Genomic DNA, 27,469 nt, shown 5'->3' on the forward strand with positions numbered 1-27,469 from the left:
TTCTTCGACCATCTCTTGCACATATTACCTAATGTTATACTTTCAACAATTTTTTTTTTACAATTACTTTCATCTACAGTACAGTACTGCTCTCTAAAATGGTTAGAGCATATCTTGAGATGATTTTTTGCCTTTGTCTTATTCCCTTAATTTTTTATAAATTAGCAATAAGGGGAGTCGATGAGTTTACTTGTGTGACTTTAATGCCAAAAGCAGACTGCTGATCCTATGTGTTGACTGCCCCTTACTCACAAAGTGTGTGTATGTGTCAGAGAAGAAGCTTTGCTGGGGTTCTAATACAGAATGCCCAGCATGGCCTACAGTATATCCAAGTACTGCAAAAAAAAACCTCTTTTCTTGTATTATCAACAATGTCTTGAAGTTTTTTGCAAAGTTGATTAGAAATCCCTTTTTAGGTCTACCTTAAAAGTTTATATGGCTTTACTGTCTCAGAACAAGGGCGCAGTGGATGTTAATGGCGGAGTGACAGAATGTGACTCTGATCTCCCCTGGGGTCCTGTCTGATGAATTGTTTATTGTCATGCTGTTATACAGTATGGCTCGTTCTACTAACTAACTGAACCAGATTCTTATTTCATTGTTCCTTGCTGAAATACTGCTGCTTCGGCTGTTCCTGTTTCTTCATCTCAAGGTTCTATTTACTTATGATTGATCTTAATGATGAATCTAGATAAATTCACCTGTGCTATTCAGTAAGTGGATTCCAGTCTGTGTCTAGGCTTGCATTTTATTCTGAGCAGAGAGAGAACATTTTAATCCTTTCTTTTCTATCATGAAGCTGTGAATGCCAATAAAAATGACTGAAACTGGCTGTTAGTTTAATAGCTTGCACTAGTTATAAAAAACAAAAAACATTCATAGCCAAATAGGAACAGCAGTAAACTAATATTGCATTTACAAAATAATTTGGCATGTTTTAAATTTCTCAGTACAAAGGAAAGGAAAGTCGATAGTAATATCCACTTGTTTAAGAATACTGGGGTAAAAATATATCCAGTTTTCTTCTTGTAAGAGGCAAGGAAACCAATGTGCTGTAATAAAACTGCGGCCATTGTAAAATGCAAACACAAGAAAATTTGTTTAATGCTAAAATAATGTGTTAGCCTAATTAATAATCCACATCAGCCATCACTTGTACATGAATGAATGAATAAAATTTGTTTTACTGATTTGTCCTTCATGGCCCTTGACCTCCATTGGACCTCCAAGAATCATATATGAGTAAGCCTGCTGTAGAAACCTTGAAAGTTGAAAAACTTTCCTGATAGAGTAGTGACTTATAAGAGAATATGATTATAAAAACTGACCTACTGTATACTCATCCCAGGGAGCTCTATTTATGCTATGCTCCTGCTTGACATCTGGTATTAAATAAATATGATTAGTACTGTTTTCTTGTCGGTCTGCAAATAGGATGATTTATTATCCCATTTTCCAGTGTTACCTAGGCAAAGGTCTTTGGAGTCTGATTTCTCTTGATGTACTTTCCCTCATGTCTTGTGCAGTTTTTGTTTGTCATTGTTGCTTCTGGCTTGCTTATTTGTAATCTACATCAACATCCGGCTAACGCTAAAATAATATTTGAATGATTGTAATTAAACATATAATTTATATTCATAGAAAATTATTAGTATAATTATTGTTTGTGATTGCCCAAATCTGGGCAATCATTTATGTATGTGTAGTCACAGGACAGCTGCTTATGTGGCCCACATCTAGGCCAAAGTTAAGGGGTTATGGATACTTGACCATTGTATCTACATGTGCCTTTTGAAGAGCACATTCCAGAGTGAATCTCTCTTTTGCTGTTGTATTAATCGACACTCTAAAAATACTTTTGTTTACACACTGTAATGTTGGTGTGGGGATTTGTACTATTTTAACCATAATAGCATTAATGAGGTTAGGCACTGATGTCATGCTGTAACAGGTTTGAGCCCTATTGTTTTGAAGTGGAATTTTAAGGACAAAGCACTCAAGAAAACGCTATATTATTGTGTACTTCAAATTTTGTTAGATTGGGAAAGGCCCAATCGGAAAGGATGGTCCGGTGTCAACTTACTTTTGACCATATAGTGTAAAGCAGTAAAATAAAAAGAAGCTCTGTTTGGGTGATAATGAGATGAATTTAGGTACCCTAGGTTTCCGGGTATTTTGTCCTTGAATTGTTGTAAATGCTATGCAAACCGAAATGTCCCTGCACACATACACCTATTGTTGACAATATCAGTCATAGTCGTAATTGACCTATATGTGCCTAAACTCTATATGCTTTTCAGATAATGATAAATCAGCACTGTATAAAATGTTTTAGCTCAAATTTGCTGAGTCAGGTCAAAGTGCACGCCAAGTCCTCCAAGTTCGAGCCTCCAGATTTTTTTTTTAAGATCAAACACAATGAGTTGATGAATAATTTATCAGTCGCTTCTGCTGAGCATTGATTCACTAAAACTGCATTGCCAACTTAATCTCTGCGGCCTGCATTTCAGTTGCACCAGGTTTGACCGATTGATTAAGAGCACATTGAAACTGACATTAACTGTATATGTATATACATTGTATATTTATTTTATCAATATACATGACATATACTGTAGATATTGGGATAGAAATGCACAATTCCCATTTCTGCAGTGTGCAAAACTGTTTAACTAAATAATGATAAAATAACTCGAGACAAAGTGAGAGAGGAAATTGGATAAATAAGATGACCTTATAGGCGATTAATAACTAACAGCTTAATTAGGATCATACCTAAAATGATATCCATAAATGCATATACTAGCAAATGCTATCTCCGGATTAGTTAGGTAGATGATCAGGTATTACAAAGATTAATCTCTTTTAAAAAATATAAAGTATCCGGAAAAAATTGAGATTGAAATATTAAGTCGATATAAAAAATTAACTTGAAATATTAGTATACATTCCTTTTTATATAGGATGTGGAGTAACGGTGCTTCTTGAGCGCGTTTTTTGGGAAACGGCGGAAGACTAACAATTTTATTTTCTTTTCTTTTTTTTTTTTCATTGTTTGTTTGCTCGGTCCTTGTCCTCTGGTTTATCCACAACTGGGTCTCGTCATAATATTTTTTTCTAATTTTTGTCCTGCCATCACGGGAGCAGAGACGCTACGCTCCAGCGATTAGAAGCCGAACATTTCAATAAATAAACAAAGAAATAGCTTAATAAACAGCAGATTGGTTAGACTCCTCCCAAGAGAGACAGTACATGGAAAAAGACGAACCTTACGCAAAGCACCGCCGTTCATCTCCCCTTCTTTTCCAGCGTCTCTCCCCCTCCACTCTCTCCGCACTTGGTTTGGCTCTCGTGCGCTCTTGTCGGTGTCGCCGAAGAGAGATAAAGAGGGTTTCACGCTTTTGCGCGCGCGCTTTGCTTCACTCCAGGAGTTCCAGCTGTGTCCGTGAACAGAGGAATAACACAAATACTCAATAGCTCAACACTAGTTATATATACCATATTAGGATTTTATATTATAATATTAGCCTTTATTTTATTTTTATCGCGTGTGCATAGTATTTGGGAGGATGTCGTGCGCTCGTGCGTGGATATAAAGCGGTTTACTTCTGTCTTTGGGGGGGGCGTTTAATATAGGGCTGCTAATTTTAACTTTATTTCTCGCACCCCTGTTTGAAGCTGTGATTAAGAACTGCAGGAGAGAGAGAGAGTGGGAATTGAAAATACTACAAAAAAAAATATTGAAAAAATATTTATAGAACACACGCAGACGACGAGCGGTATGAAGGTGCTTTGGTCCCACGTGTGGTGTGTTGTGTGTTTCTTCTTCATGTGGACTGTAAGGAGCACGTCGGTATTTGACGTCTCCGGGACGCATCAGGGAATCCCTCCTGCAGTGTAAGTTCCAACTTTGTTATCTCATTTTTTTGAAATCGGTATTTGGTAAGGGTTTTACGCAAAGTTTGTTACCCCAAATGCGTCTAGATGACGCGTTGAGTACCCAAAATATACCATAAATACATGTTTATGCATCATAAGTTCACAGTTATGATCTCATGGTCTTCTTCTCATCTTGAATGTCCTGGTCAGGGTAGCAGAGCATTTACAGCCTATACCATGAACCTTGAGTTGAAAGTAGGATAATTTGTTGTCGTCTCTTTCTGCATGCACACATTGACATTTAGCTAGTTAGCGCAGCCATTAAACCCATCAGCATTATTTAACAAAGGTGGAAAGAAACACCTGGACATGTGGAGAACTTGCAGAACACATACAGTAAATTGAGGTCAGGATCGTCTTGTACTTTTTGGAGACCTTAGGTGGCACCACTGTACTCACTTTGCCTCCACATCATCCACAAATTTTCTTTCATGATGAAGTACAAGTGCATGTTCCTTATTTGTCAAAATCCTTTACAAATATGAACCTTTCAGCAAATGAATTACACTTCTATCACCTCTTTTTTATCCATTATTCTAGTGTGAAGCTCTGGGCTTCAGCATTTGGAGGAGAGATGAAGTCTATAGCAGCCAAGTACTCTGGATCACAGCTCTTACAAAAGGTACACTTCCACTTATTCATTATACATATCTATTTGAGAACACAAGCAATTAACACAAAAAGTGAATGGGTAATCAAATCAAAGAATTCACTTTCATTTGTGATGTCTGCTAAGCGTCTATCCTAGGGAGAAACAATGAAATGGAAACAGAATGAAATGCAAATTGAAACGCTAAACTGTGACCCCGCAATTCTGTTTGATTGATGGAGCTACTTACCGTTACAACTCACCCAAATCGTTTTATACTGGCGAAGACATGCTGCTCTCAATGCTCACATTTCTGCAGGAATTCGAGCAAACATATGAAATTCAAATGAGGGCCACTGGGTTAATTGTGCAGAGAAAAGGAAGTAGAGCTTTTTTCCCCCTTGGGAAATGCATATTTACTCATCAAAGCAACCAAAAATGCATACTTAATGTGTTTTCTACAGCTTCTCTAGTTTTAATACATGCACTGTCAGTCAAAAGTTTTTGAACACCCTTTATCAACATTTGGTAAAACTTAACTGCCTAATATCATCTGTAAGGCAAAAATAGCTTTACAGTAACTTTAAAACTTACAGTTACTGTCTGTTCTATGGCTCTTTAGTATGGCAATGATAAAGTGTTTTCTCTAGAGTCCAGTTGAAATTGAAATCTAGATTGTATCTGGTGTCTATTAGAACCGTGGAAGAGGTGGCACATTTTCTTTCTCTTGTCAACCACCAAGACACAAACCAATCATGCATAAAGAAGATTTTACTTAAAGATTTCCCTTCAGGAGTGTTATACTGCCCTGACACAGCACAAGCAATAGTTTGAAAGATGTGGTTTGCTGGTTTTATGTATCGGGGGAATCACATGTTAGCCCTAAACCCCTTCCTGGCTGGTAGCTGCCAACTGAAAAAAGTTGACTTGCTTTTTATAAAATATTTAATATTAATACTCGAGACAATGAACAGCTCCATTAATATCAAGATTTAGGTATTAGATGAAACACTTGCCTAATTTAACTTTTTTTAATTGCCATTTACTCACTACTGGGTAAGGTGAACAAAAGGGTGTTTGTTCACCTGTTCTGTTTTACACTTGCACTTTAACAATGCAAGAAAGTCAGACAAGTATGGAAGTCAGTGAATCTGCTTGGTGCACTTTGCAGATCTGTGACTTTGCAGATTGAAATGGGAGAAGGTACTGAGTCACTGTGGGCAAGGCATTGTGGAGTCGAAGGGCATATGATGCACATTTGCTGTGTAATGATGTGAATGACTCTTATGATTGACCTTCACAAGTTTTTAGTATGTGGTGTTAGTGTGAGTGACAGTAAAGCACTGGTTGCCTGCTGAAGCCTGTTGTATATCTGTTAGCGTTACAAGTGTGTGTGGGGTTTTTGGACTAATGAATTGTGAACAATGGTGCAGTATTTTTGTAGAACCAGCGATGTTCAGTGTAGAGAGATTAGCTAGAAAGTATAGAAAAAATGTGTGTGTGTGGTATTACATTAATAAGCAGGACTGATTTGTGATAAAATAAAAATGTGGTCTAAGTAGTTATAGCAGGATTGGATAACTGTTATGAAGACTTTTCCTTTGCTCATTCAAATACTGATATAATTTTTCCACATGAAATCAGGTTCAAAACACAGATTAGATTAAGAAGGTTGTACTTCTCAGATACTACAGGTACCTTTGTTATTGTAAATAAATTATAAGGAAAATACTTTAAAGAAAATCTAAATCAATTGTTGAGAGTGAATTAGTTCTGTAGCACAAAGCACAATGCACACATCTTAAATATTTTATATGACACCGCAAATCATTTACATTTCATTTATTCATTTGGCAGATGGTTGGCATACACAAACTGTCAGCAGAACTTAATAAAACCTGTTTTTGTAAATAAAGATCTGATGTCAATCCACCAGGAATTGAATTGATTGATTGAAATACAAGAATTGATACATACAAAAAAGGTATTTTTTCCAGAACATTCTATCTATCTATCTATCTATCTATCTATCTATCTATCTATCTATCTATCTATCTATCTATCTATCTATCTATCTATCTATCTATCTATCTGTCTGTCTGTCTGTCTGTCTGTCTGTCTGTCTGTCTGTCTGTCTGTCTGTCTGTCTGTCTGTCTATCTATCTATCTATCTATCTATCTATCTATCTATCTACAGTGCCTCTACAACTGTAAAAATATTACAGCTATTGTTCATATAATGGATTGCGTAGGTCACACACAAATTCACACTTTTAACAATACACCAAAAGTATTTTATAAAATTGCTAAAAAATAATAAAGGATAGTGAAAATAAAAAGATTTAAGTAAATGAAACCTGTTTCTCTGGATATTCTGTCAAATACCATTGCTCCGAATATACGTCCTTACAACATGATACAAAAATAACACACAAAATAAATGTGGTAAGTACATATAAATATTAGGTGTGTAACAGTACACATATTCGTACCGAATTTTTCCGTACAGGGCTTTCAGTTTGGTATACATTTGTACTGAATGCAATCCTTTTCACGTGGGGAACATAGTAAGAATACGTTAAAATTCCCAGAGGAACGCATTAAATGGCGGATTGCAAGTTTGTTTAGTCTCCACCTCGCACTTTGAGCGCATTTTTGTTGTCATTTGTTATTATTAAACTTGCAAACATACCAAAATGCCAGGGGTATAAAAAATAAGCGATAGTTGGCGCAGTGTCAATGTGGCTACTCACTCCATACCGGAAATAAGATTTGTTTTGTGCATGTATGAATCCATAGTGCTAACATTAGCTGCTAACCAGGAAAATAGCTTCAAGAATTCAAGCTTCAAGAATTTATCTTAAAAGAAGAAAATCGAATAAAGGATGGAAATAATGAAGACATTTGTTAAAATATGCTCAAATAAAAAGAACAGTTAAGTAGATCATATCTTTAGAAAATCAAATATTAATTGTAAAACACACACACACACACACACACACACACACACACACACACACACACACACACAAATCTGTATTACACAAATTGGGTCTAACTAATGTTAACAAATTAATTGCATTTTTCCATTTATTGTATTTTATTTAATTCATTACATTTATGCCAATTTAATTATTACTCAGTTTAATAAATGTATAAAAAAAGTGTATAGAATTGATTTTAATTATTCTATTTAATTTTTGTTTATTATTTAACCAAGCAGGCATTTTATTTAAAATTTTTGAAAAAATTTTAGCTGTTTAAATGTTGATCACAAATAATAATAATAAACTGTGTTAATAAAAAAAGAACAAGCAGTTTTATGTTGTTCATTTCTTTCTTCCAAACAGTGCCAGATTTGAACCGATTCGTAAAGTCTGCGGTGCCTATACAACTTTAAAACGAGTACAGCTAGTGTGCATATCATTGATTGCATTGTAACATACAGATTTACACTTTTAACAAAACACTAAAAAAAAAAAAAAACAGTAAGCTGTGATTTTACATTGATGGTTGATTGCACATTCATACCTAAAGCGACACTCTGTGCGTATAATCTCTATCTGTCTCTGCACGTGTTTGCCTTTCCTCTGTTAATGCAAAATTCTACATCAGCAAGCTGAAATTGCTGCCTTCATGCTTTCCTCTTATGCTCCCTTTTTCTTTTTGCTTCTTGAATCCTGTATTCCCATTTCATGGTGCACAGGTGCAGAGTCAAACTTGTGTATGTGTGTCCCTCTTTCTCTGCTAGACTTAATTTTTTCATAGTATTTCATTGAGACTTATAATTTTACTCATGTGCTTCACTATGGAGGGAAATAGAGTTGACCAAAATCTATCATAAATATTGTATATGTTGCATGTTTACGTTTGTACATTCACATACAAATCTTCTTGCATGTTAATACAGCAAGCAACATCTAAATTAGATTTGAAGAAGTCTATGTCGTATACAAGTAACATAAATTATGAAATGAAATGTGCTAGATGTTTATCTTATTTGATAATGCTAGATTCTGAAGATTGAGTAGAAAAAAATCAATCGTTTGGAAACATTCAAGGTTAAATAGAGCAGTTGTATAAAATTTCCAAGACATATTCATTGTCAATGTTGATATCCCAGTCTCAAATGCTAATGCAATTACAGGCAAGAAAAGAGAAGCTACAACTATAGAGCAGTGTAATTTTGCTACACAGTGAGATATAAATTAACACCTAATGTGTTTCTTCACACAGAGCGTGTGCTGCCATATTTACCCTCGTCTTAAATGCACAACAGTGAGGATCTCTGAGTGCACAGAATAATTAAATATAGTATAAAGAAAGCACTATGCATGGTTGAGTATGAATTTAGCACTAGAGCTTAAACCCTGTTAGAATAAAACACAGTCACTAACAGTCAGAAAACTGTCCAACAGTGAAGTGGGTATTAGCATATTTAAGTGTCTTTGAATTAGCCATTAGTCGAACCTCCCAGACTTTTTGCATTTTACATTGCCTGCAAATGGACTGCTGGCATCGCTCTTCAGCTCCGCTTCACAATACAAGCAGAAGCAGATTTATGTGTGAGCTGCCTTTTTAAAATGAATGACTGATGATAATATTTTGGTAGCAGAAAAATGGTGAAAAATGCAGAAAAAATGTGACTTTGACAAGGTCCAAACTGTAATGGTTGATGAATATGGCAGGTGCACTCAATGGTTAATACATTTGGCTGAAGGAACAACCACTGATAAGCCATTGACATGGTCAATGGCATCCAATGAGTACTAATGTGCATGGGGCAGCGAAGGCAGTTGTGGGTAGTTGGATTCAAGATAAGAGCTACTGTAGGACAAACAGGAAGAAGGTGTGAGAACATAGTGCATCACAGTTTGCTGTATCTGAGGCTGTGTAGCTGCAGACTAGTGAGAGTGCTCATGCTAACCCCTGCCCACTGCTAAAATGCTTCTACAATGTGTTTGGAAACAAGAACTGGAACAGCAAGCAATGAAAGAATCATCTGGATAGCCCAGTAAATGTGCGACACTTGCTCGGCAAAGTATGCATTATAGGAAAATAGCAAGCTGGGGGAGTCAGTGTGATGCTACTGGGGGTGTTTTGCTAGGAAACATTGAAAACCTTGGGTCAATGTTGATGTTACTTTGAAACATATCATCTTTCTAAATGTGGGGAACCAAGTACCCCCTTCTTAGAAAGAGTATTCCCTAATGACAATGGCCTCTTTAAACAGGATAATGTGACACATATGTCACACATGCTTACAAGCTCCTGCTCTTCTTGTGGTGCCAACTTTTTTTTTAAATGATTAATAATAGAAAAAATGATTTTCATTATAATTGATCTCAAAACAACAAAAAGGTGATATTAGATGCAACTTCAGTTTGAGATTTTATTGGCAGACAAACTGGGATACAAATTCAATGCCATTTTCAAATTATGGTCCAATAGACATCAAGTAAACACCAGAAACTGGTGAAAATCTCAGAGATCAAAGTTTTGAAAACCATCAAACAATCAAACAAACAAAAGAAAATTAGAATAACTGTGGTGTGTTTTGGGAAATTTAGTTTTTCACCACTATTGACCTGACTCCCCACTCCCTTGGCCCCCTTGCCACAGTGCCGGCTCAGTCAGGAAGCCATGTACCATCTGGACTTAGATGTAGGACAAAAGATCTGGATGATCTGGATGCAGGGTGTAAAATTCTTGTCAATGTACAGGGTAAACAGGATGACCTGGACCAGAATCTATCTTTGTTTTCTGCAACATAGCACTCATTTTACAAGGTATTGCAGCTTTAAATCTTTGTGACATAAGTTGAGTATGGTCTTGATAAAACAAGCTAGTTGTAATTCAATGTGCTGGTGGTGCTGTAGTCCAGATATGACAGGCTTGATATGTAATAAATGGAATGATGGTGCTTGTCTGCATTGTGGGTAAATCGAGTATATGTTGATTTTTTTAGGAAGTGTTTTTCCTTAGCAATGATCTTTACTTATTTGTTAATTACCATCTAACTAGACAACTAGACGATGAGAACTGATAGACATTATCAAAATGCAGAACCCTTGCATAGGAACGAGCGCACATTTAACGATACTGAGACCCACCAGTGCAGGCCTCAGGATTAACTGTAGTGTTTTTGGTGCAGGCCTTGAATGGAGTCATGGAGTGGGTAGGCTGTGCAGGTGGGTTAATGGAATGATGGAGGCCATTGACTGCTCTAGGTAACAATGAATTATATACAGGACAATTTTGTCCATATGCCATATGCATTACTGTTGGTCTTACAAGAGAAAGCATTTTGTACAGACATGAGCTACCACATGCTCAAGACAGAAAAACTGATGGCTCGTGCTTGAATACTACAATACTGAACCATGTGTGTTGTTACCATAGAACAGTCTTCTGATGTTCTGAAATCAAACCAATGTTTAGCTGGAAGCTGATTGTTATATCACTTTTGGAAGTGGGACTTTTTTTTTGCCAAAATATGGTTCAACATTCTGTCAACTTTTTGGTTCTTTTTTGGTTCATTTTGGCTCAAATATATTTTTTGCTGTGATTACTCTTTGTGCCTACTGCATGAAGCTCTAGATAGCAGAGTGCTGTGTAATCACATCAAAGCTCTATGTATGGGCACCATCCCATGCTTATATCTCCACACACTTACCAGGGGCCATGTTCCCTTCACACACCCGATGGGTATGGCACTAAACAGCATCCTCTAAAAGCATGACAAGCCTTGGCTCTCTGTTATCCCTAACAGACACAGCCCATTTGGAAGCAGTGCCACTCTGAACAGAAATCATTATTATAGCTTTTATTTGTCACATATACATAACAGCACAGTGAAATAATTTTTTTTCAGCTTTTGCCCAAATGCTTAATTCGGCAGGGAGAGAGGCTTTGCTGACATTATAACAGTTGGGTGCAGAGTAGTTGGTCAATTAGCAGGCATAGTCCTGCTTAGAATTCATACATTGACAGCTTATCCAGCCCATTAAAAGATTTAAAGATGTAACGGCATAGTAAAAAAGCATACTCTACTTGAAGAAGTCACTCAGGCTCTCTAAATATTTGAATCAGAACTGAAGTATACATGAATAGTATAGTGAATATTTAATTTCAAATTAATTCAGAATATATTCCAACTTCATTGTTCTGAATTGTACTGATTGCTTAAAAAGGATACTCATTAGGTGTTATTATTATATTGATATTTTATAGTACCAGAAAACATGTACTGATACTGCTTGCCAGTCTATAACTGCAATGTATATTATTTTCCTTTATGCTTTCCTTGCTTTTTTCTTCTCGCACGAGTATTTTACCAGATTATACTCATCTCATCCTGACCTTCAGTACATTGCCACGATTTAGTTTTATTCTGCACTGGCTGTAACTTGAACACCACTGTATTGGAAATCTCTCTTATTTCAAGGTTAAATCAGCTCAGATGGGCATCAGGAAGAAATGGCAGTATGTGTGTGTGTGTGTGTGTGTGTGTGTGTGTGTGTGTGTGTGTGTGTGTGTGTGTGTGTGTGTGTGTGTGTGTGTGTGTGTGTGCGCGCATGAATTTGATGGGAAACAGAAGACAGCATAATCAATATCCTTCTATTTTCAGCCTGCTATGCAAATGAATGCACTTCCAAAATTTCTCTGCATGTTAAGCTTCCTGAATGCAATTTATGCTTAAAACAAAAGGCTGAAAGGCCAAAACAAATACAGAAATGCTAAATCCAATTGCTTTTATTTTTCTTAAATTTGGTAATTAATTGTCATGAGCTTTTCTTAATAGAATCCATACAAGAAGAATTGCACCTTATTTTTTTAGTTTACAAACCGGATGCATTTTCAGAGCAAAAAATGAGCAGAACAATTTCTAAGCCTGTCACAAATTCCCTGTCTTGGCCTTCCATTGACATCCCTCCATGCCTAAAGCCCTTGGCTAACTTCAGCAATGTGTTTCTTGTTGTTTGGTCATATTACTTTTGCTTATATTGATATACATCCTATACTGTATTTGATCTGTAATTGCTGGATGCCTATGATTTCATCAACTTTACATGAAAACGATTTAATCAATTTAACACAAAAGCATCTACAATGGTCATGTCAGCATCAGAAGCAGGCCTGGTCTAATGAATTGTGTTTTCATGTTTTAATGATGATTTATGTAGACCCCCGTAGCTCGTAGGATTTGCCTACAGTTAACATACAGTTAACATAAACTCATTAGGGTTCAATTGTACCCAGTGACTTAACCAATGAGATACCACTTCCTCCAAGAGCTCAGTAATGCAGGTGATACATTTTGGTTTAGTTTGGTCACTTTCTTGTTTACAGATTTATTAGGGGATCCGTAAATGTCAATTAGCAGTGCATACACTAGTGCTGCAGATTCAAACTCCTGCATTAATTTCTGATCATTAATTATATTAGTTATACAGTGCACCTGGAAAGTATTCACTGGGCTTTACTTTTTCCGCATTTTGTTATGTTACAATTTTATTCCAAAATTAATTGAATTAATTATTTGCCTCAAAATTCTTTAAACAATACACCATAATGACAACATGGGAAAAGTTGTCAATCAAAGGAAAGATGAATGCAGCAATGAACAGAGACATCCTTGATAAAAACCTGCTCCAGAGCACTCTGGACCTTAGACTGGGGCACACAGCCAAGATAACAAAGGAGTGGCTATGGGACAACTCTGTGAATGTCCTTGAGTGGCCCAGCCAAAGCCCAGGCTTGAACCAGATTGAACATCTCTGGAGAGATTTGAAAATGGCTGTGCACCAACGCTAATCATCCAACCTGATGGATCTTGAGAGGTTTTGCAAAAAAGAATGGGAGTAACTGAACAAACATAGGTGTGAAAAGCTTGTAACATCATACCCAAAAAGACCTGAAGCTGTAATTGGTACCAAAGGTGCTTCAACAAAGTATTGAGCAAAGACTGTGAATACTTTTGCGCATGTTATTTTTTATTTTTAATACATTTGCAAAGATTTTAAACGGAATTCTGAGGAAAATATTGAATTTAATCCATTTTGGATTATGGCTGTAATATAACAAAATGTGGAATAAGTGAAGCGCTGTGAATAATTTCCAGATGCACTGTAGATCATTCACCCTCTCGTTCAAAATGGACCAGAAGCTTTGAGAATTAGACATCTGTAACTACACCAAGGTCAGTCTCTGTAGGTAAGGCAACTGTCAGCTGCTATACACTCCTGAGGTTGGCATTTCATTGTGCTGATGCATTGTTACTAACTGTTCTTGCAGTCCACCCTGCTGGCAGCTCCACAGCTCTGCATATGCTGCTGTAATGTACTCACTTTTTCTCTTCCACTGTACTTATTAAACAGGTCATGTGACCATTTTGTTCCTGTTACTGCAAAGTTCTCTATGCAGTGGTATATGCATATATATTTTGTGCTTTGATCATATCTGCTGGCAACATAAACAAATCTCTATCCTGCTGAGAGATACACAAGATGGGAAAGTTTTTAAAAGTTTTGAGTTTATGGAATTTTTCATATTCTAAGTCTCCCAAAGTGCCCGAAGTCCTACGTGCTATTGTGAAAAAAGAGTAAAATAGTAAAACAATCAAAGCAATCGAAACATTTTTAGACTTGCCACCACATACAGTGTGTGTCGGATAATCTAACAGTGCACATGAAACAATAACAATATCAGCAGTTTCTATTCACTGTATTGAGTGGGAAATCAGACAAGATTTATATGTACTTATCATGGAGACACAACTAGTTCCAAAGAAGGTGGAACATTTATCAAATAGTAACAAATATTTACCATTAAAAAAAGTTTTCTCTGAAAATATGGCACCTAGATTATTTCCGGTTCATCTGTTTCGAAATTCAACAATGGTTTTTACATTTAACAGCTCCAATTGTTTGCATATGTTTATGTGAGTACTGTATGTGTTAAAAAGAATCTGCATGTGTCTCCAGTCAAGTGGTTTCTGAGTGGTCCATTCCAGTTTGACATTCATCACCTCAATATAAGCAAGACAGTCCTATTGAAGTAAAGTTAACTATTAGAGCTTAATCGAACTTTAATTTCATGTATCTTGAAGTTCAACTAAGGAAAGGCTTTTGTTGCCTCTATACAATGTGTAATGTAACTGCATCCACACCCCTACATTTGAATTGGGAATTGTTTTTTCTCTAAGGGTATTAAAGGAATATAGGCTTATATAATTTCGTGCACATTCAAATAGACACCACTTTGAAAAAAACAATGGTACACAACAGTTTTCCAAACAAACAATGGTTGTTTGTGGGAGAATTTCCTGCACTCCTGTAGAGATATCGTAGCTGTCAAGCAGCTTGCTTTGAATGTAATCTTGCTTTGAGGTTTAGGAGTATGCATTCAATTTGAATTCTCACAGCTACTATACTATCCCTCTTAAAATTCTACCCATGCTGTCGCTCAATGTATAATCATTCAATGGAGGTCAGCTGTCTGCTTGTCAAACCAAGGCTTAAACATTCCCTGCCACCTTTATGTGCTTTATAGGGGAGGTCTGTGCCAAAATGTTTAGCCCACCTTTTTAAATTAATCCCAGGAAACCCTTTTAAGTGTAACACCTTCACACTGGCCACGTAAAGTGCCTTTTTACCTGTCAGTTTGAACTCTCCTAATTATTGGTGTTTTGAACGGTAATGTGAGCTTCTTCCTAATGCCAATCTCTTAGATTAATGAGGAGAATACAAGATTTTGATTTCCTTTTGATTTGAAATCAATCCTTTTAAACAGCAGCACAACAAAGTGAGGGTGGAATGTTTCATTTCCTTTGTGCACATTTTCACCAGCTAGTTGAAAATTATTGTGATGGTTGGTCAAGTAAGGTGTCAGAGCATCCTACAGTCAAGATTTTTGCTTGCAAACTGGCTAAAAAGAGCTGGACTGGTCAGCAGGATTGTTGAACAGTGATTTTGCATATAGCCAAGGTCCTGGACCCATATCCTTTTTTTTTTTATAAATCTGTAGGCATTGGACATTTTAAATCGGATGGTCACAGGTTCAAATCCCACCACAACCAAGCTGCCACTGCTGGGCTAAAAAGCCCTACTACAAAGCCCTAAAAAAATGTAAATGTAGTCTTTACTAGCTGTTAATGTCACTAAATAAAGCGTTTTTTTTTGCCTAATGCTACTGTACCAGCCTTCCTTAACGATCCAGATGTTGTGTAAATCCAGGTGATACCTTTCTGGTATAGGAGCCTTTGAACTGCTTGTAGACAAAATGCTTAGATTTAGCTTTTTTAATCATTAAAAAATAAAACAAAAACCCATAAAACTAGTATATTTTAGAGACCATGTCTCTATCTATCTATCTATCTATCTATCTATCTATCTATCTATCTATCTATCTATCTATCTATCTATCTATCTATCTATCTATCTATCATCTTTTTTTACCATGGCTAAAGAGCCTGTCTCAAACACCATTGAAGCATCTGAAAAATCTTTAACATTAGTTGTTTTATTGATTAGTTGTTCTTTGACATCAGTCTGGCTCAGTTGCCAGACTATAGAGTCATCTAGTAATGAGACAACCATGCCAAATATCTATCTGGATTAGTAAAGAATAAATCCCTATTTTCAGTAATAAGGAGCAACCAGTATATAAAATCTTTATTCAAGGTATAATTATTTCCCCAAGCTCAAACACTTTCAGTTTATTAAACAAATAATAATATTGATCGGAAATTCTGTCAAGAATTTCTCTTACAAAGAAAACATTGTTCATTGTCTGAGATACCGTATGCTTGCATATATTTTTTTGCCATATTTGTGCATATTTACGCACTATTCTCCTGCGTGCTCGCACAATTCTGTTATGCGAGTATAATATTTGACAGACAGTCACTCTTGGATATTGGTCAAATCTGCACATGCTCTATTTCGCACTTCATTTTCACCTTTGACCTTTGATACCACCGGAGCTTGAAGGCGCAACACAGCGAGCCCATTTATCCCGACCAGAACTATCCACCACCATCGCAAACACCATAAACTGAAACGAGGAAAACAAAAAGGACTCAGGGCAAAACTAATGCTAAACCCACATCGACCAACACTTCCGAGTATTTTTCTCGCAAATGTTCGCTCCCCGGCGAACAAACTGTATGAGCTCAGGATCTGGAACCTCACTTAGAAATTGATTATGGACTGCAACATCATGGTCTCCTCGGAAACTTGTCTCAACATTGGCATCCCAAACAGCATGCTTGGGGTGCATAATTTTCAGGGCTGATAGAGAAGCAGCATACACTGGTAAGACCAGAGGAGGAGGTTTATGCCCTGTCATCGCAATACGCTTCGAAAGACTGGTCTATGTCACCCCACATACGTAGCCTAGAAATGTTCTATTTTGCATCAATGACATATAAATGCTTACTTCTTAAAGTTTGAAAAAAAATAGTGCACTCGACTGATTTAAACACATGCGGTGGAGACAGCGCTAGCTTCCTGAGAGTTTAGGAAGTGCTCGCAAGGATGCAGGGATTATGGCATCGGGTCGCAGTGTCTCGTTCCCTCTAGGAACCAGAGCTGCGTCAACAACACTTTGGGAACTGGGAGTACACCGTCAGACTGACAAATCTCTGCCTAGTGTGCATAAGCATAGCTAAGTTGAAACTAAGGGGCCAGGAGTGGCACTAAGTTCAAGGCTGTAAAACCTGATGAAGGTCAGTGGGATGGACCATGCAGCGTTGCAAATGTCCTGGAGAAAAACTCCAGAGGAAAAGGCCTTAGAAGTCGTGACACTACGGTTGAGTGAGCTTTGACTCTGAAAAAGCAGGGAGACCAGAAGACTTATAAAAGGAGGAGATAGCATCCACAATCCATCTGCTGAGGGTCTGCTTGACCGCTCCAATACGGACTGTAGCCCTTTGACAGGAACTCAGGTTTCCTCCACATGTCTAAGGCCCATAGGGCCCGCCGTGTGACCTTGATCATGCAGAGAAGGGTGCCCCTCTAGGAAAAACCCTCTAGTCCTAAGCCACCACTGCAGGGGTCTCATGTGCAGGAGGCCAGGCAGTTCCACATTGGATGCAGCTGTCATCAGACCCAGCAGTATTTGAAACTGCTTTACTCATTGTGAAGCAGTTTCAAAGACTGCTGGGTCTGATGGCAGCTGCCACCAAGCTGGCAGAGACGAGAACTGAATTTTGTAGCCTCTTTTTACAGTGTGCAGGACCCATCAAGACACGCCTGGCAGGATTTTCCAGGCTGCCATATAGTCTACTAAGGAAATCAGTCTCTCGAGACCGACCCCTGGTGTGCCTAGAGCAGCTTGAGCGGTGCCCTGAAGATGTTTTAGAGGCCCCCTGGGAGGCAGCAACCCCCCCCCAAAGCCGCTATGTTCCCTGGCGGAAGCTGAGGCACTTGCTGGAGACCGCTGTGCCCTGAAGCAACAAAGGTGTCAGGGTTAACGAAATCTCCTGAGGGCACTGAGGAGAGGTGGACATTATGTACTGAGGCAAACCCCCCTCGGAAGTCTTGAATGGAAGTCTTGAATGGTTGTGTGTAGGCAAAGCCTCACATCATAACCTTGTGCTCCAGTACTGATCACATGCATTTTTTCAACTTGTGCTGTTAATATCATGAACAGCAGCTACACTAATTCCTCTCCACTGCTTCTCTTTTTCTCCCCATCCCGAGGCATCCTGAAGTTGCTTCAGCCCCAGTTTGTGGACCTCTATATGCCTGCAAACATCCCGGACCATCTAGAGACGTACCAGTGCCAATTGGATCCCACTTGGATCTGGCATGGAGAAGCTGGTGTTGGATCTGTGATGATCTCAAATGTTGAGCTATTTTATGAGTTGCTCAGTAGCTCCTAGTTTTTTAACCACAAATTACTGTAAAAAGAACATTACTCATAATCTTACTCTCCAGTGCTCATGTTAGTTCTCACTCTCCAGTGTTCTGCATTGTTTAAAGAATTATGATCACATTCTTGATGTCAACCAAATGAAAATGGGTTCCCCTTTTGAGTCTGGTTCCTCTCAAGGTTTCTTCCTCACAACATCTAAGGGAGTTTTTCCTTGCCACAGGCTTGCTCATCAGGGATAAATGCACACTATTCACCTTAACTGTTGATTTCTGTAAAGCTGCTTTAAGGCCAAAGTCTGTTGTGAAAAGCGCTATAGAAATAAACTTGACTTGACTTGATTTCCTTATGCTTTGACTTGAAGTGCCACATAGAGTCCATGACGGGGGGAGTGCAAGTGGCGCAGGAGAAATTGCTGGAAAGCCACCGACTCCCTCCTGTAACCTATCGACAATGGCATTGACATTGTCGCCGAACAGGCCAGTTGGCATGAACGGGCATTCAGGAGAATATCCCTGCCTTTTTTCATTGAGATCAGAGAGAGTCAGCCAAAAGTTTCTCTCAATGGCCCGGAGAGACAGGTCTGTGGCACGATGCAGTTCAAGGATGACGTTGTTTTTCAATTTCCTCTTCCTCGTATGATTTGCCCACCAAAGCAAAGGATGTCCGAAGTGGCTTGGCAGGCAACAGCAGGGCCTTGAGGGACGATGCAGTGCAGGGTGAGAGATAGCTTGCAAGCATATTCTGGACCAGGGGAATCGTCCCATAACCGCAAATGTGCAGATCGGGAAAGTAAGGCAGGCCCCGACATAGAGCAGTGATCTAGGTCGCAGCTCCTGCTTTTCAGTTGGCCAAACGATATTTAGTATAGACAGAGCTTGAGTCACTGCCTGTGGAGGCGGTGACTCAAGCTCTGTCTATACTAAATATCGTTTAATAACTGAAAAGCAGGAGCTGCGACCTAGATCACTGCTCCTGCTTTTCAGTTGGCCAAACGATATTTAGTATAGACAGAGCTTGAGTCACTGCCTGTGGAGGCAAGTACACAAGTTTGTCCTGCCTAGCGCCCCCTCATCCCCCTCTTCCCCCTCTTCCCCCTCAAAAGAAGAGAGGTGAAGTGCCGAGTTTTCTCCGTGGGGGGGAAGAAACTGTCCCAAGTGCTGGCTTCCGAACCCTGAGAAAGGCACTGGATGTGGCAGTTGAGCAAGAAGAAAGGAGTCTGTCTTCATTCCCTCTGCCAGATTCATTTGCAAACCTAACAAACCTAACTGCTGCTTTTCCTTACCAAAAGCGGGACCAGAACCACAAGGAACGGTGGCGAGAGCACTCTTCTCGTCTCACCCTAAAACTGAGTTACAATACAGTGGAAAGGGTCATACAGAGGTTTTCCAAGATGGGTTCCAAGCCTCACGAGCATCGATTAAAGATGTGCTTTAGGTGCAGAAGCTGGCTTCAAAAAAAACAGACACGAGTGCTGCCAGTATTGCTTTAAAAGTTGTAGGAGCAGAAGGTCCACTTGTCAGTGCTCAGTGAAACAAGTCGGATTGCATTGCCATCGTCTCAAAAGGAAGCCTCTTCTGAAGCTGAAGAAAGACCGCAAACAGTTTGCATGTACCAGAGCATGAATTACAGGGACCATGTCCTGTGGTCTGATGACACTAAAATAAACTTGTGTGGCTCAGATGGTGTCCAGCATGGGTGGCGACGCCCTTGTGAGAAGAACTAAGAAAATTGTGTCCTGCCTACAGTCAAGCATGGTGGTGGTAGCATCATGGTCTGGGGTTGCATTAGTGCTGCTAGTACTGGGGAGATGCAGTTTTTGAGGGAAACATGGATTCCAACATGTACTGTGACATTCTAAAGCAACATGATGCCGTCCCTTCAGAAACTGGGACAAAGAGTATTTTTCCAACATATTAACGACCCCAAACACACCGCCCACATATCAACTGCCTTGCTGAGGAAGCTGTCTTGCTACATCTATCTTTATATTTACACATATATATTTAGAAACTCATCATACATACTTACATACTTGCTTCCCAGCATGCATGAAGAGAGAAAGAGAGAGAGACAGGACATCAATAGAAAACTTCCTAATTCAATCCTCTTTAGTAACTGCTTTATAATTGTCAGGGTTTTATTAGAAACCAATCCTGAGGGCAGTTTAGCATAGATCCCAGAACTTTGAAGAAACCCGCACTAAGAACGCGTGTTGAAACTTAACACAGATTTTAACCTGAGCTGAAGTAGTTACAGTCATACAGATATTTGCATACATTAATTTTTAATTAAATAGATTTTTTGTATAAACTTTCTGTACTCTGTAGAAGAAACTGCAGATTAAGTCTGGCATCCATAGAGAGAAGGAGAGAGAAAAAGAGAGAAAAAGAGAGAGAGAGAGAGAGAGAGAGAGAGAGAGAGAGAGAGAGAGAGAGAGGTGGGGTAACATGGGATTGTAATGAGTGTTACAGTCTTTTGGAAACTTAAACTGAGAGTGATTTAAAAACTGTATCTTTCAAACCAGATTAAATAAGCACTATCACAGGGCTAAGGGACTGAGTAAGAAAGAGAGAGAGAGAGAGAGAGAGAGAGAGAGAAAGAGAAAGCAAGCAAGCAAAAATAAAGTCAGAGAAGCACTATTGCAGCCTTTTTCAGCTACTTCACTGCAATTGGCAGGTGCATATAACCAATTAGTTCACTATCATCGTGAAATCACGCCAATAAATGGAGTGCTTACTGTGTTTTATTAACCAGTTTGGATCAGACACCACTTGTCCAAAGAAAGCTCTCAATAATGCCGTCAGGGTAGAGACAGTGTAAAAAAAGATGAATTCCTCGTCCTGCTTTTTTGTCCTTTTTGTTTTTTCTTGTTGTTTTGTTGGTGACAGTTTAACCAGGTGGGTTCACCAGGCTCTCTTCAGTGGCAGCTCGCTGGCAAATCGATTTCATCGTGCTCTGGTCACAGCCCATTACCTCCGCTCCTCTCACTCGCCTTCAGGGAGGAAATCTCATTCTCTGCCATTTGCACATCTCTGAGTGCCAGTCTGAAATCCTCGGTAGAGAAGTGGGAAAAATCTGAATTACAGGTGGATTTAACTGAAAAAGCACTCTTCTAGATAGAATTGCATTATTAAGACTTTTTGCCCTGTTTGTTGGACTTTTTCACTTTTTTTATGAATTATATACATCAATTCTGTTTCAGGTTGATTTTAAAGGTAGCTTTATCATAGACTGTCAGCTATCAGTGTGTTTTGAAGGTTTTTATTTTTTTCTGAAATTACTTGTATTTTTTAGAAGCCACTTTTGGCAAGAGTGTAGTGTGTAATTCAATTTAGTGCAATATAAAAATGATTCCTGAATACCACTTAGAGTAGGGAGAGAAAATGGCTGTGTGGGAGCGAGTATCTGTAAAATGAGAGGGTGTTTACCTGTTATTCTGCAGACAGCTTTATGATGCGCAGCACTGTCAGACAGAAAAAAAACCTGACACAGAGCTGATGTGCTCAGACATGACAGGCGATTTAGAGCATTGCCAGGCCTCTCATCAGGTGTGGAAATGAAGACAGAGAGGGAAAGTGAGAGAATACAAGAAAGTGAAAAAAAACTTTGTTTATTAAAAGATTTAGAGTTTGCTGTAAAGTTTGTACATTAATTTCTCTTTCTGTTATTACTCCTTACATATCGAGGATTCATGCCAAGGCTACAAAAACATTAACTATAATTTTTTTATTACATTTATTAAACAATGTTTTTAAATGGTGATGTAGTGGGTAGTATTGCTGCCTTACAGTTTTAGGTTTCCCTATTGTGTGTAAGGTTTAACACACCTGTACACAACCTCAAACAGTCAGACTCCAAACTCCACTATGGCCAAGACCAAAGAGCTGTCAAAGGGCACCAGAAACAACATTGTAGATCTGCACCAGGCTGGGAAGACTGAATCTGCAATAGGTAAGCAGCTTGGTGTGAAGAAATCAACTGTGGGAGCAATAATTAGAAAATAGAAGACATACAAGACCACTGATTATCTCGCTCGATCTGGAGCTCCACGCAAGATCTCACCACGAGGGGTCAAAATATCACAAGAATGGTGAGCAAAAATCCCAGAACCACACTGGGGGACCTAGTGAATGACCTGCCGAGAGCTGGGACCAAAGTAACAAAGGCTACCATAAGTAACACACTACGCCACCAGGGACTCAAATCCTGCAGTGCCAGACGTGTGCACCTGCTTAAACCAGTCCATGTCTGGGCCCATCTGAAGATTGCTAAAGAGCATTTGGATGACCCAGAAGAGGATTGGGAGAATGTCATATGGTCAGATGAAACCAAAATAGAACTTCTTGGTAAAAACTCATCTTGTCATGTTTGGAGGAGAAAGAATGCTGAGTTGCATCCAAAGAATACTATACCTACTGTGAAGCATGGGGTGGAAACATCATGCTTTAGGGCTGTTTTTCTGCAAAGGGACCAGGACGACTGATCTGTGTAAAGGAAATAATGAATGGGGCCATGTATCGTGAGATTTTGAGTGAAAACATCAGCAAGGGCATTGATGAAACGTAGTTGGGTCTTTCAGCATGACAATGATCCCAAACACACCACTCGAGCAACGAAGGAGTGGCTTCGTAAGAAGCATTTCAAGGTCCTGGAGTGGCCTAGCCAGTCTCCAGATCTCAACCCCATAGAAAATCTTTAAAGGGAGTTGAAGATCTGTGTTGCCCAGCGACAGCCCCAAAACCTCACTGCTCTAGAGGAGATCTGCATGGAGGAATGGGCCAAACTACCAGCAATAGTGTGTAAAAACCTTGTGGAGACTTACAGAAAATGTTTGATCTCTGTCATTGCCAACAAAGGGTATATAACAAAGTATTGAGTTAAAATTTTGTTATTGACTAAATACTTATTTTCCACCATAATTTGCAAATTAATTATTAAAAAATCAGACAATGTGATTTTCTGGATTTTATTTCTCATTTTCTCTCTCATAGTTGAAGAAAATTTTAGGCCTCTCTTATCATTTTAAGTGGGAGAACTTGCACAATTGGTGGCTGACAAAATTTTTTTTTGCCCCACTATATACATTGGTATACAAATGAATAAGCTGTTATTTGTTGCTTTTAGATTAGTGTTTGTTCGGACCGATTTAATTGATTCCATCACTATGTTGCGAGCGAGGTGATTGCACAATCTGATGCTCGCGAGTCACGACAGAACAGATCCAGTGCAACTGTCCCAATGTTAGCAAACAAAAAGTTTACACAATAGCACTTCATTAAACTATACCATTTTCACATGAGGATATACATTTTCTGCTTACTGTACTGATGTTTTACCTTCATCCATGACACCAGTGTGTATTCTTTTTTCTTTTCGCAAGCGGCTGTGTTATCTTGCTGTCATACTAACCTGTAACTTGAGCAGCCCAACTAATCGATAACAGCATTCGTTGACAACCAATTATTGATTATTATTGATTATTTTATCTATTAGTTGTTCCAACCCTAATTCATACCTATTGCTTGACCATGATTAGCACACATATTTAACAGTACTTCTGCAGGAGTTAAGTGAATATCAAGGTAATAATAAAAAAATAAAAATAAGTGTGATAGATTAGGGGCCCTTATCCCATCACATTAACGACTAAAACCTGCAAATTTTATCCCAGCAGATAAATACATCATTAGAATATACATTTAAAAGTTGACATATGTGACAGACTACACACAATGCTGCTGATCACCATATTCGCCTTCACTTACTCCCTGTTAGATATGTTTATTTTAATAATCCTAAATTATCACTGAATCCAGAGCCTGTCCTGAGAACACTATGTATGATTTCGTCTAAAGAACACTGAGGTAAAAACACACATTCAGACCAATTACTTGTAATCCTTGAGATTACCCCTGTGAATCTCTCTTTGTTAGCAGCTCAGTCTGGCTTTTCTTCCTGCTACTGTCATCTGATTACTGTGTCATGTCACACTTCACACCCAAGTATTCCGTCTAAAGCAATTAAGGGATTTTTTAAAAATATTTGACAACTAGGTTTCTATTTTATATTTTATATAAACATTAATTGCAATGTTCAGATTGCATTTCAGTGTGGGTTCTATAGTTTCCAAAACACTCATGCAGATGGATTTATATTCCAAATTGCCCCAAGGGTGAATGACTTTTTGTAAATGTGCTTTGTGGCCTGTGATGGACTTGTGTGCTATTTAAGGTGTATTCATACCTTGTGCAGGATGTCCAGGACATGCTTCAAATCCACGACTGACCCAGATAAAGACAGCGAGGTGACTAAAATTTAAAGCAATCTGTCTCTTCATGTGTAGCAGTGCTATTTTTGCGGGGATTAAATAATGGGTTTCTCACTTCACATACTGAATCTAAACTAGGTGTTAACAGGTTAAGTGTTTGAGGCATGTGGGTAGAACAAAACTGTTAGCACTTTTTGCTAAGATTTAAAGCTGCTTACTTTAGTTGTGTAGGTGGATGATACAGTAGTTGGCTTTTTGTGCTACAAAGCCTGGACGGCATTAATGACTCCAGGCTGGCAACATCATCATACAACTGCAGGAACTGTATTGTGAGAAAATTAGAGATATTACAAATATAGTTGTTTGTTTGGATTAATATTTTTGTATTTCCTGTTTCTTAGCACAGGGTGGCAGACCTGAGAGCTTATTTTTTTTTGTCTTTGTGTCTATCAGTCTGTCAGCAACATCTCTCTCTCTCTCTCTCTCTCTCTCTCTCTCTCTCTCTCTCTCTCTCTCTCTCTCTCTCTCTTTCTGTATGTGTCTTTCTGTGGTATTAACTGCCAGAGATGATACGTCTCTCCCTGCATGGTTCAAGCTCCATTATTCCAGCGATGGCTGGTTATTAGATTTAACTTTGGGAAATTTAATAGCTGTCAAGACTGTTCCAGCATGGAGAAAGATAAGCAGAGAGGAGAGGAGAAGACCAAAAAACTGTAAGGAAAAAACAAGGTGAAAACAGGAGGGAGAAGGAGTGTAGCGGAATAAAAGAATGGAAGGAAGGAGTATGGAAAGACAAGGCTGGAGAGTATGACAGTGATAGAAGAGAATGAGCAGATTGCACACACACACACACACACACACACACACACACACACACACACACACACACACACCTGTGAAAGAGGCATTTTAAATAGGTTAATTGCAGAAGCCTGAATCAAATGAAAAAAAAACGGAAATGCTTTTATGTAACCTCAATTGAAATTTTATTTCACTCTTCGTTTAAGTATTATGTAAAGTGTATGTTTGCTCTCAGGTGGAATAAAAGTCTGTGTTGTTTGAAAAAGAAACAGGTTTACAATTCCATTTAGTTTTATAAACATGGATATTATAAAGTGGTATAAAGTGACGTCTTTTTTAAAGAAGGCTTTGCATATTTTAGCAAGACAGTGCTAAATCGCATATAATGACAACAGCATGGTTTTATAGTAAAAGTTCAGCACTCCAGGTGCTAAACTGGCCTGCCTGCAGACTAGACCTTTTGACCACCATTTGAAAACATTTGATGCATCGGGACACCCAGGACTGTTGAGCAGCTAGAATTTTGTAACAGACACAAATGGGACTGCATTCCTCTCCCAAAACTCCAACAATTGGTCTCCTTAGTTGCCAGACATATACAGACCTTTGTTAAAGAAAAGGGGATGCTACAAAGTGTTAAAAATGACTCTGTCCCAACTTTTTGAGATGTGTTGTGGCCATCAAATTAAAAATTAACTTTTTTTTCTTCCATAAAATGGCATATTTGCTCAGTTTTAACAATTGACATGATTTCTGTTCTATTGTGATTAAAATATTTGTTTATAAGATTACAAATCATTGCATTCTCTTTTTATTTATACTTTACACTGTCAACTTTTTTTGGAATTGGGGTTGTATATTTGTTAAGCATATTGTGGTTGGTGTCACTTACACTGTGGATGCTGGGTAATTTTTTTAATTGGCTGATGAAATGGTTTATACTGTATGTGTATATATTGTTTATTGTCAAATGACAAACTCAGTGGTGCACACACATTCATATGTACATTTAAAGTGGGAAGTAGAAAGAGATTAGAGAATCTAGAGGAAACCAATGAAAATGTGTGTAGAGAGAGAGAATGGTGAGACCTAAAAGCTGGCAAAGTAACTTTGTACTTTTGGATTGTATAAATTATTTCTTTTTAAATTCACATTAGAATAATATATCTCCCGGTCCCCTGGTGGTCTAGTGGTTAGGATGCGGCGCTCTCACTGCTGCGGCCCGGGTTTGATCCCCGGTCAGGGAACCAACCCCAGCCACTCTTAGTGCCGGTGCCGAACCCGGATAAATTGGGGAGAGTTGCGTTAGGAAGGGCATCCAGCGTAAAAACATGTGCCAAATCAAACATGCGGATAATCCGCTGTGACGACCCCAAATGGGAGAAGCCGAAAGAAAGTAGAATAATTTATCTCCCAAGAGTTCTGTATAATGGAAATGTTACATTGGCTTTAATGGGTTTGCAATTAAAACATGTTAATAATTTTTTTAAGAAGTACACACCATAGGTGAAGTGTATTTTTAACCTTTTTCTATCATATAAAAAGAGCACTTGTTTAGTAAAAACTCATTTATAATAAAAGTCAAATGGCACATGCTGTGATAAAAATAAGTGATCATGTTGAAACTGTGAAATTTTCAAAATCCCATGTCTAATAATAACTAGTCTTAAACCTATTTTCTTTCGAAACTGATATCCTTTCTTTTTACAATGTGTATAATTTACAGAACCCTTTTCTTCAAAAATTCGTAAAAATGTGCTTTGCAAAAATGGTAAAATGACTGCACCAAGAACAGCCTTAGATTTAAAGGTGTGTTTTGAGTAAACCGGTTTCTATGTCAGTGATTTTTGTTGTAACCACACACACTGCAGTTGCAGCAGGAATAATGTATTTTTGTGCCAACTAGAAAAAGCGTCCAAATGCATGCGGTTCTTAAACGGTTAATGAATTTGTAAGTAAAAATACAGAGATGCATATAAATCAACCAGGGG

The 27,469-nt window shown here is 38.3% G+C and overlaps 1 protein-coding gene across 3 annotated transcripts in view; it reads left to right on the forward strand.

The window, feature by feature from the left end:
• The first annotated feature begins 3,357 nt into the window (after nt 1–3,357).
• The window catches only part of cacna2d3a (calcium channel, voltage-dependent, alpha 2/delta subunit 3a), a 238,455-nt gene continuing 214,343 nt past the window's right edge, over nt 3,358–27,469 (forward strand). For all 3 annotated transcript variants that reach the window (XM_046871522.1, XM_046871523.1, XM_046871525.1), the window contains exons 1-2: nt 3,358–3,897; nt 4,480–4,561. In XM_046871522.1, coding sequence (XP_046727478.1) covers nt 3,782–3,897; nt 4,480–4,561 — 198 coding nt within the window. In that variant the 5' untranslated portion in view covers nt 3,358–3,781. The remainder of the gene's footprint in view (nt 3,898–4,479; nt 4,562–27,469) is intronic.

This window comes from Silurus meridionalis, chromosome 17 (assembly GCF_014805685.1).
Source record: "Silurus meridionalis isolate SWU-2019-XX chromosome 17, ASM1480568v1, whole genome shotgun sequence".
Classification (NCBI taxonomy): Eukaryota; Metazoa; Chordata; class Actinopteri; order Siluriformes; family Siluridae; genus Silurus; species Silurus meridionalis.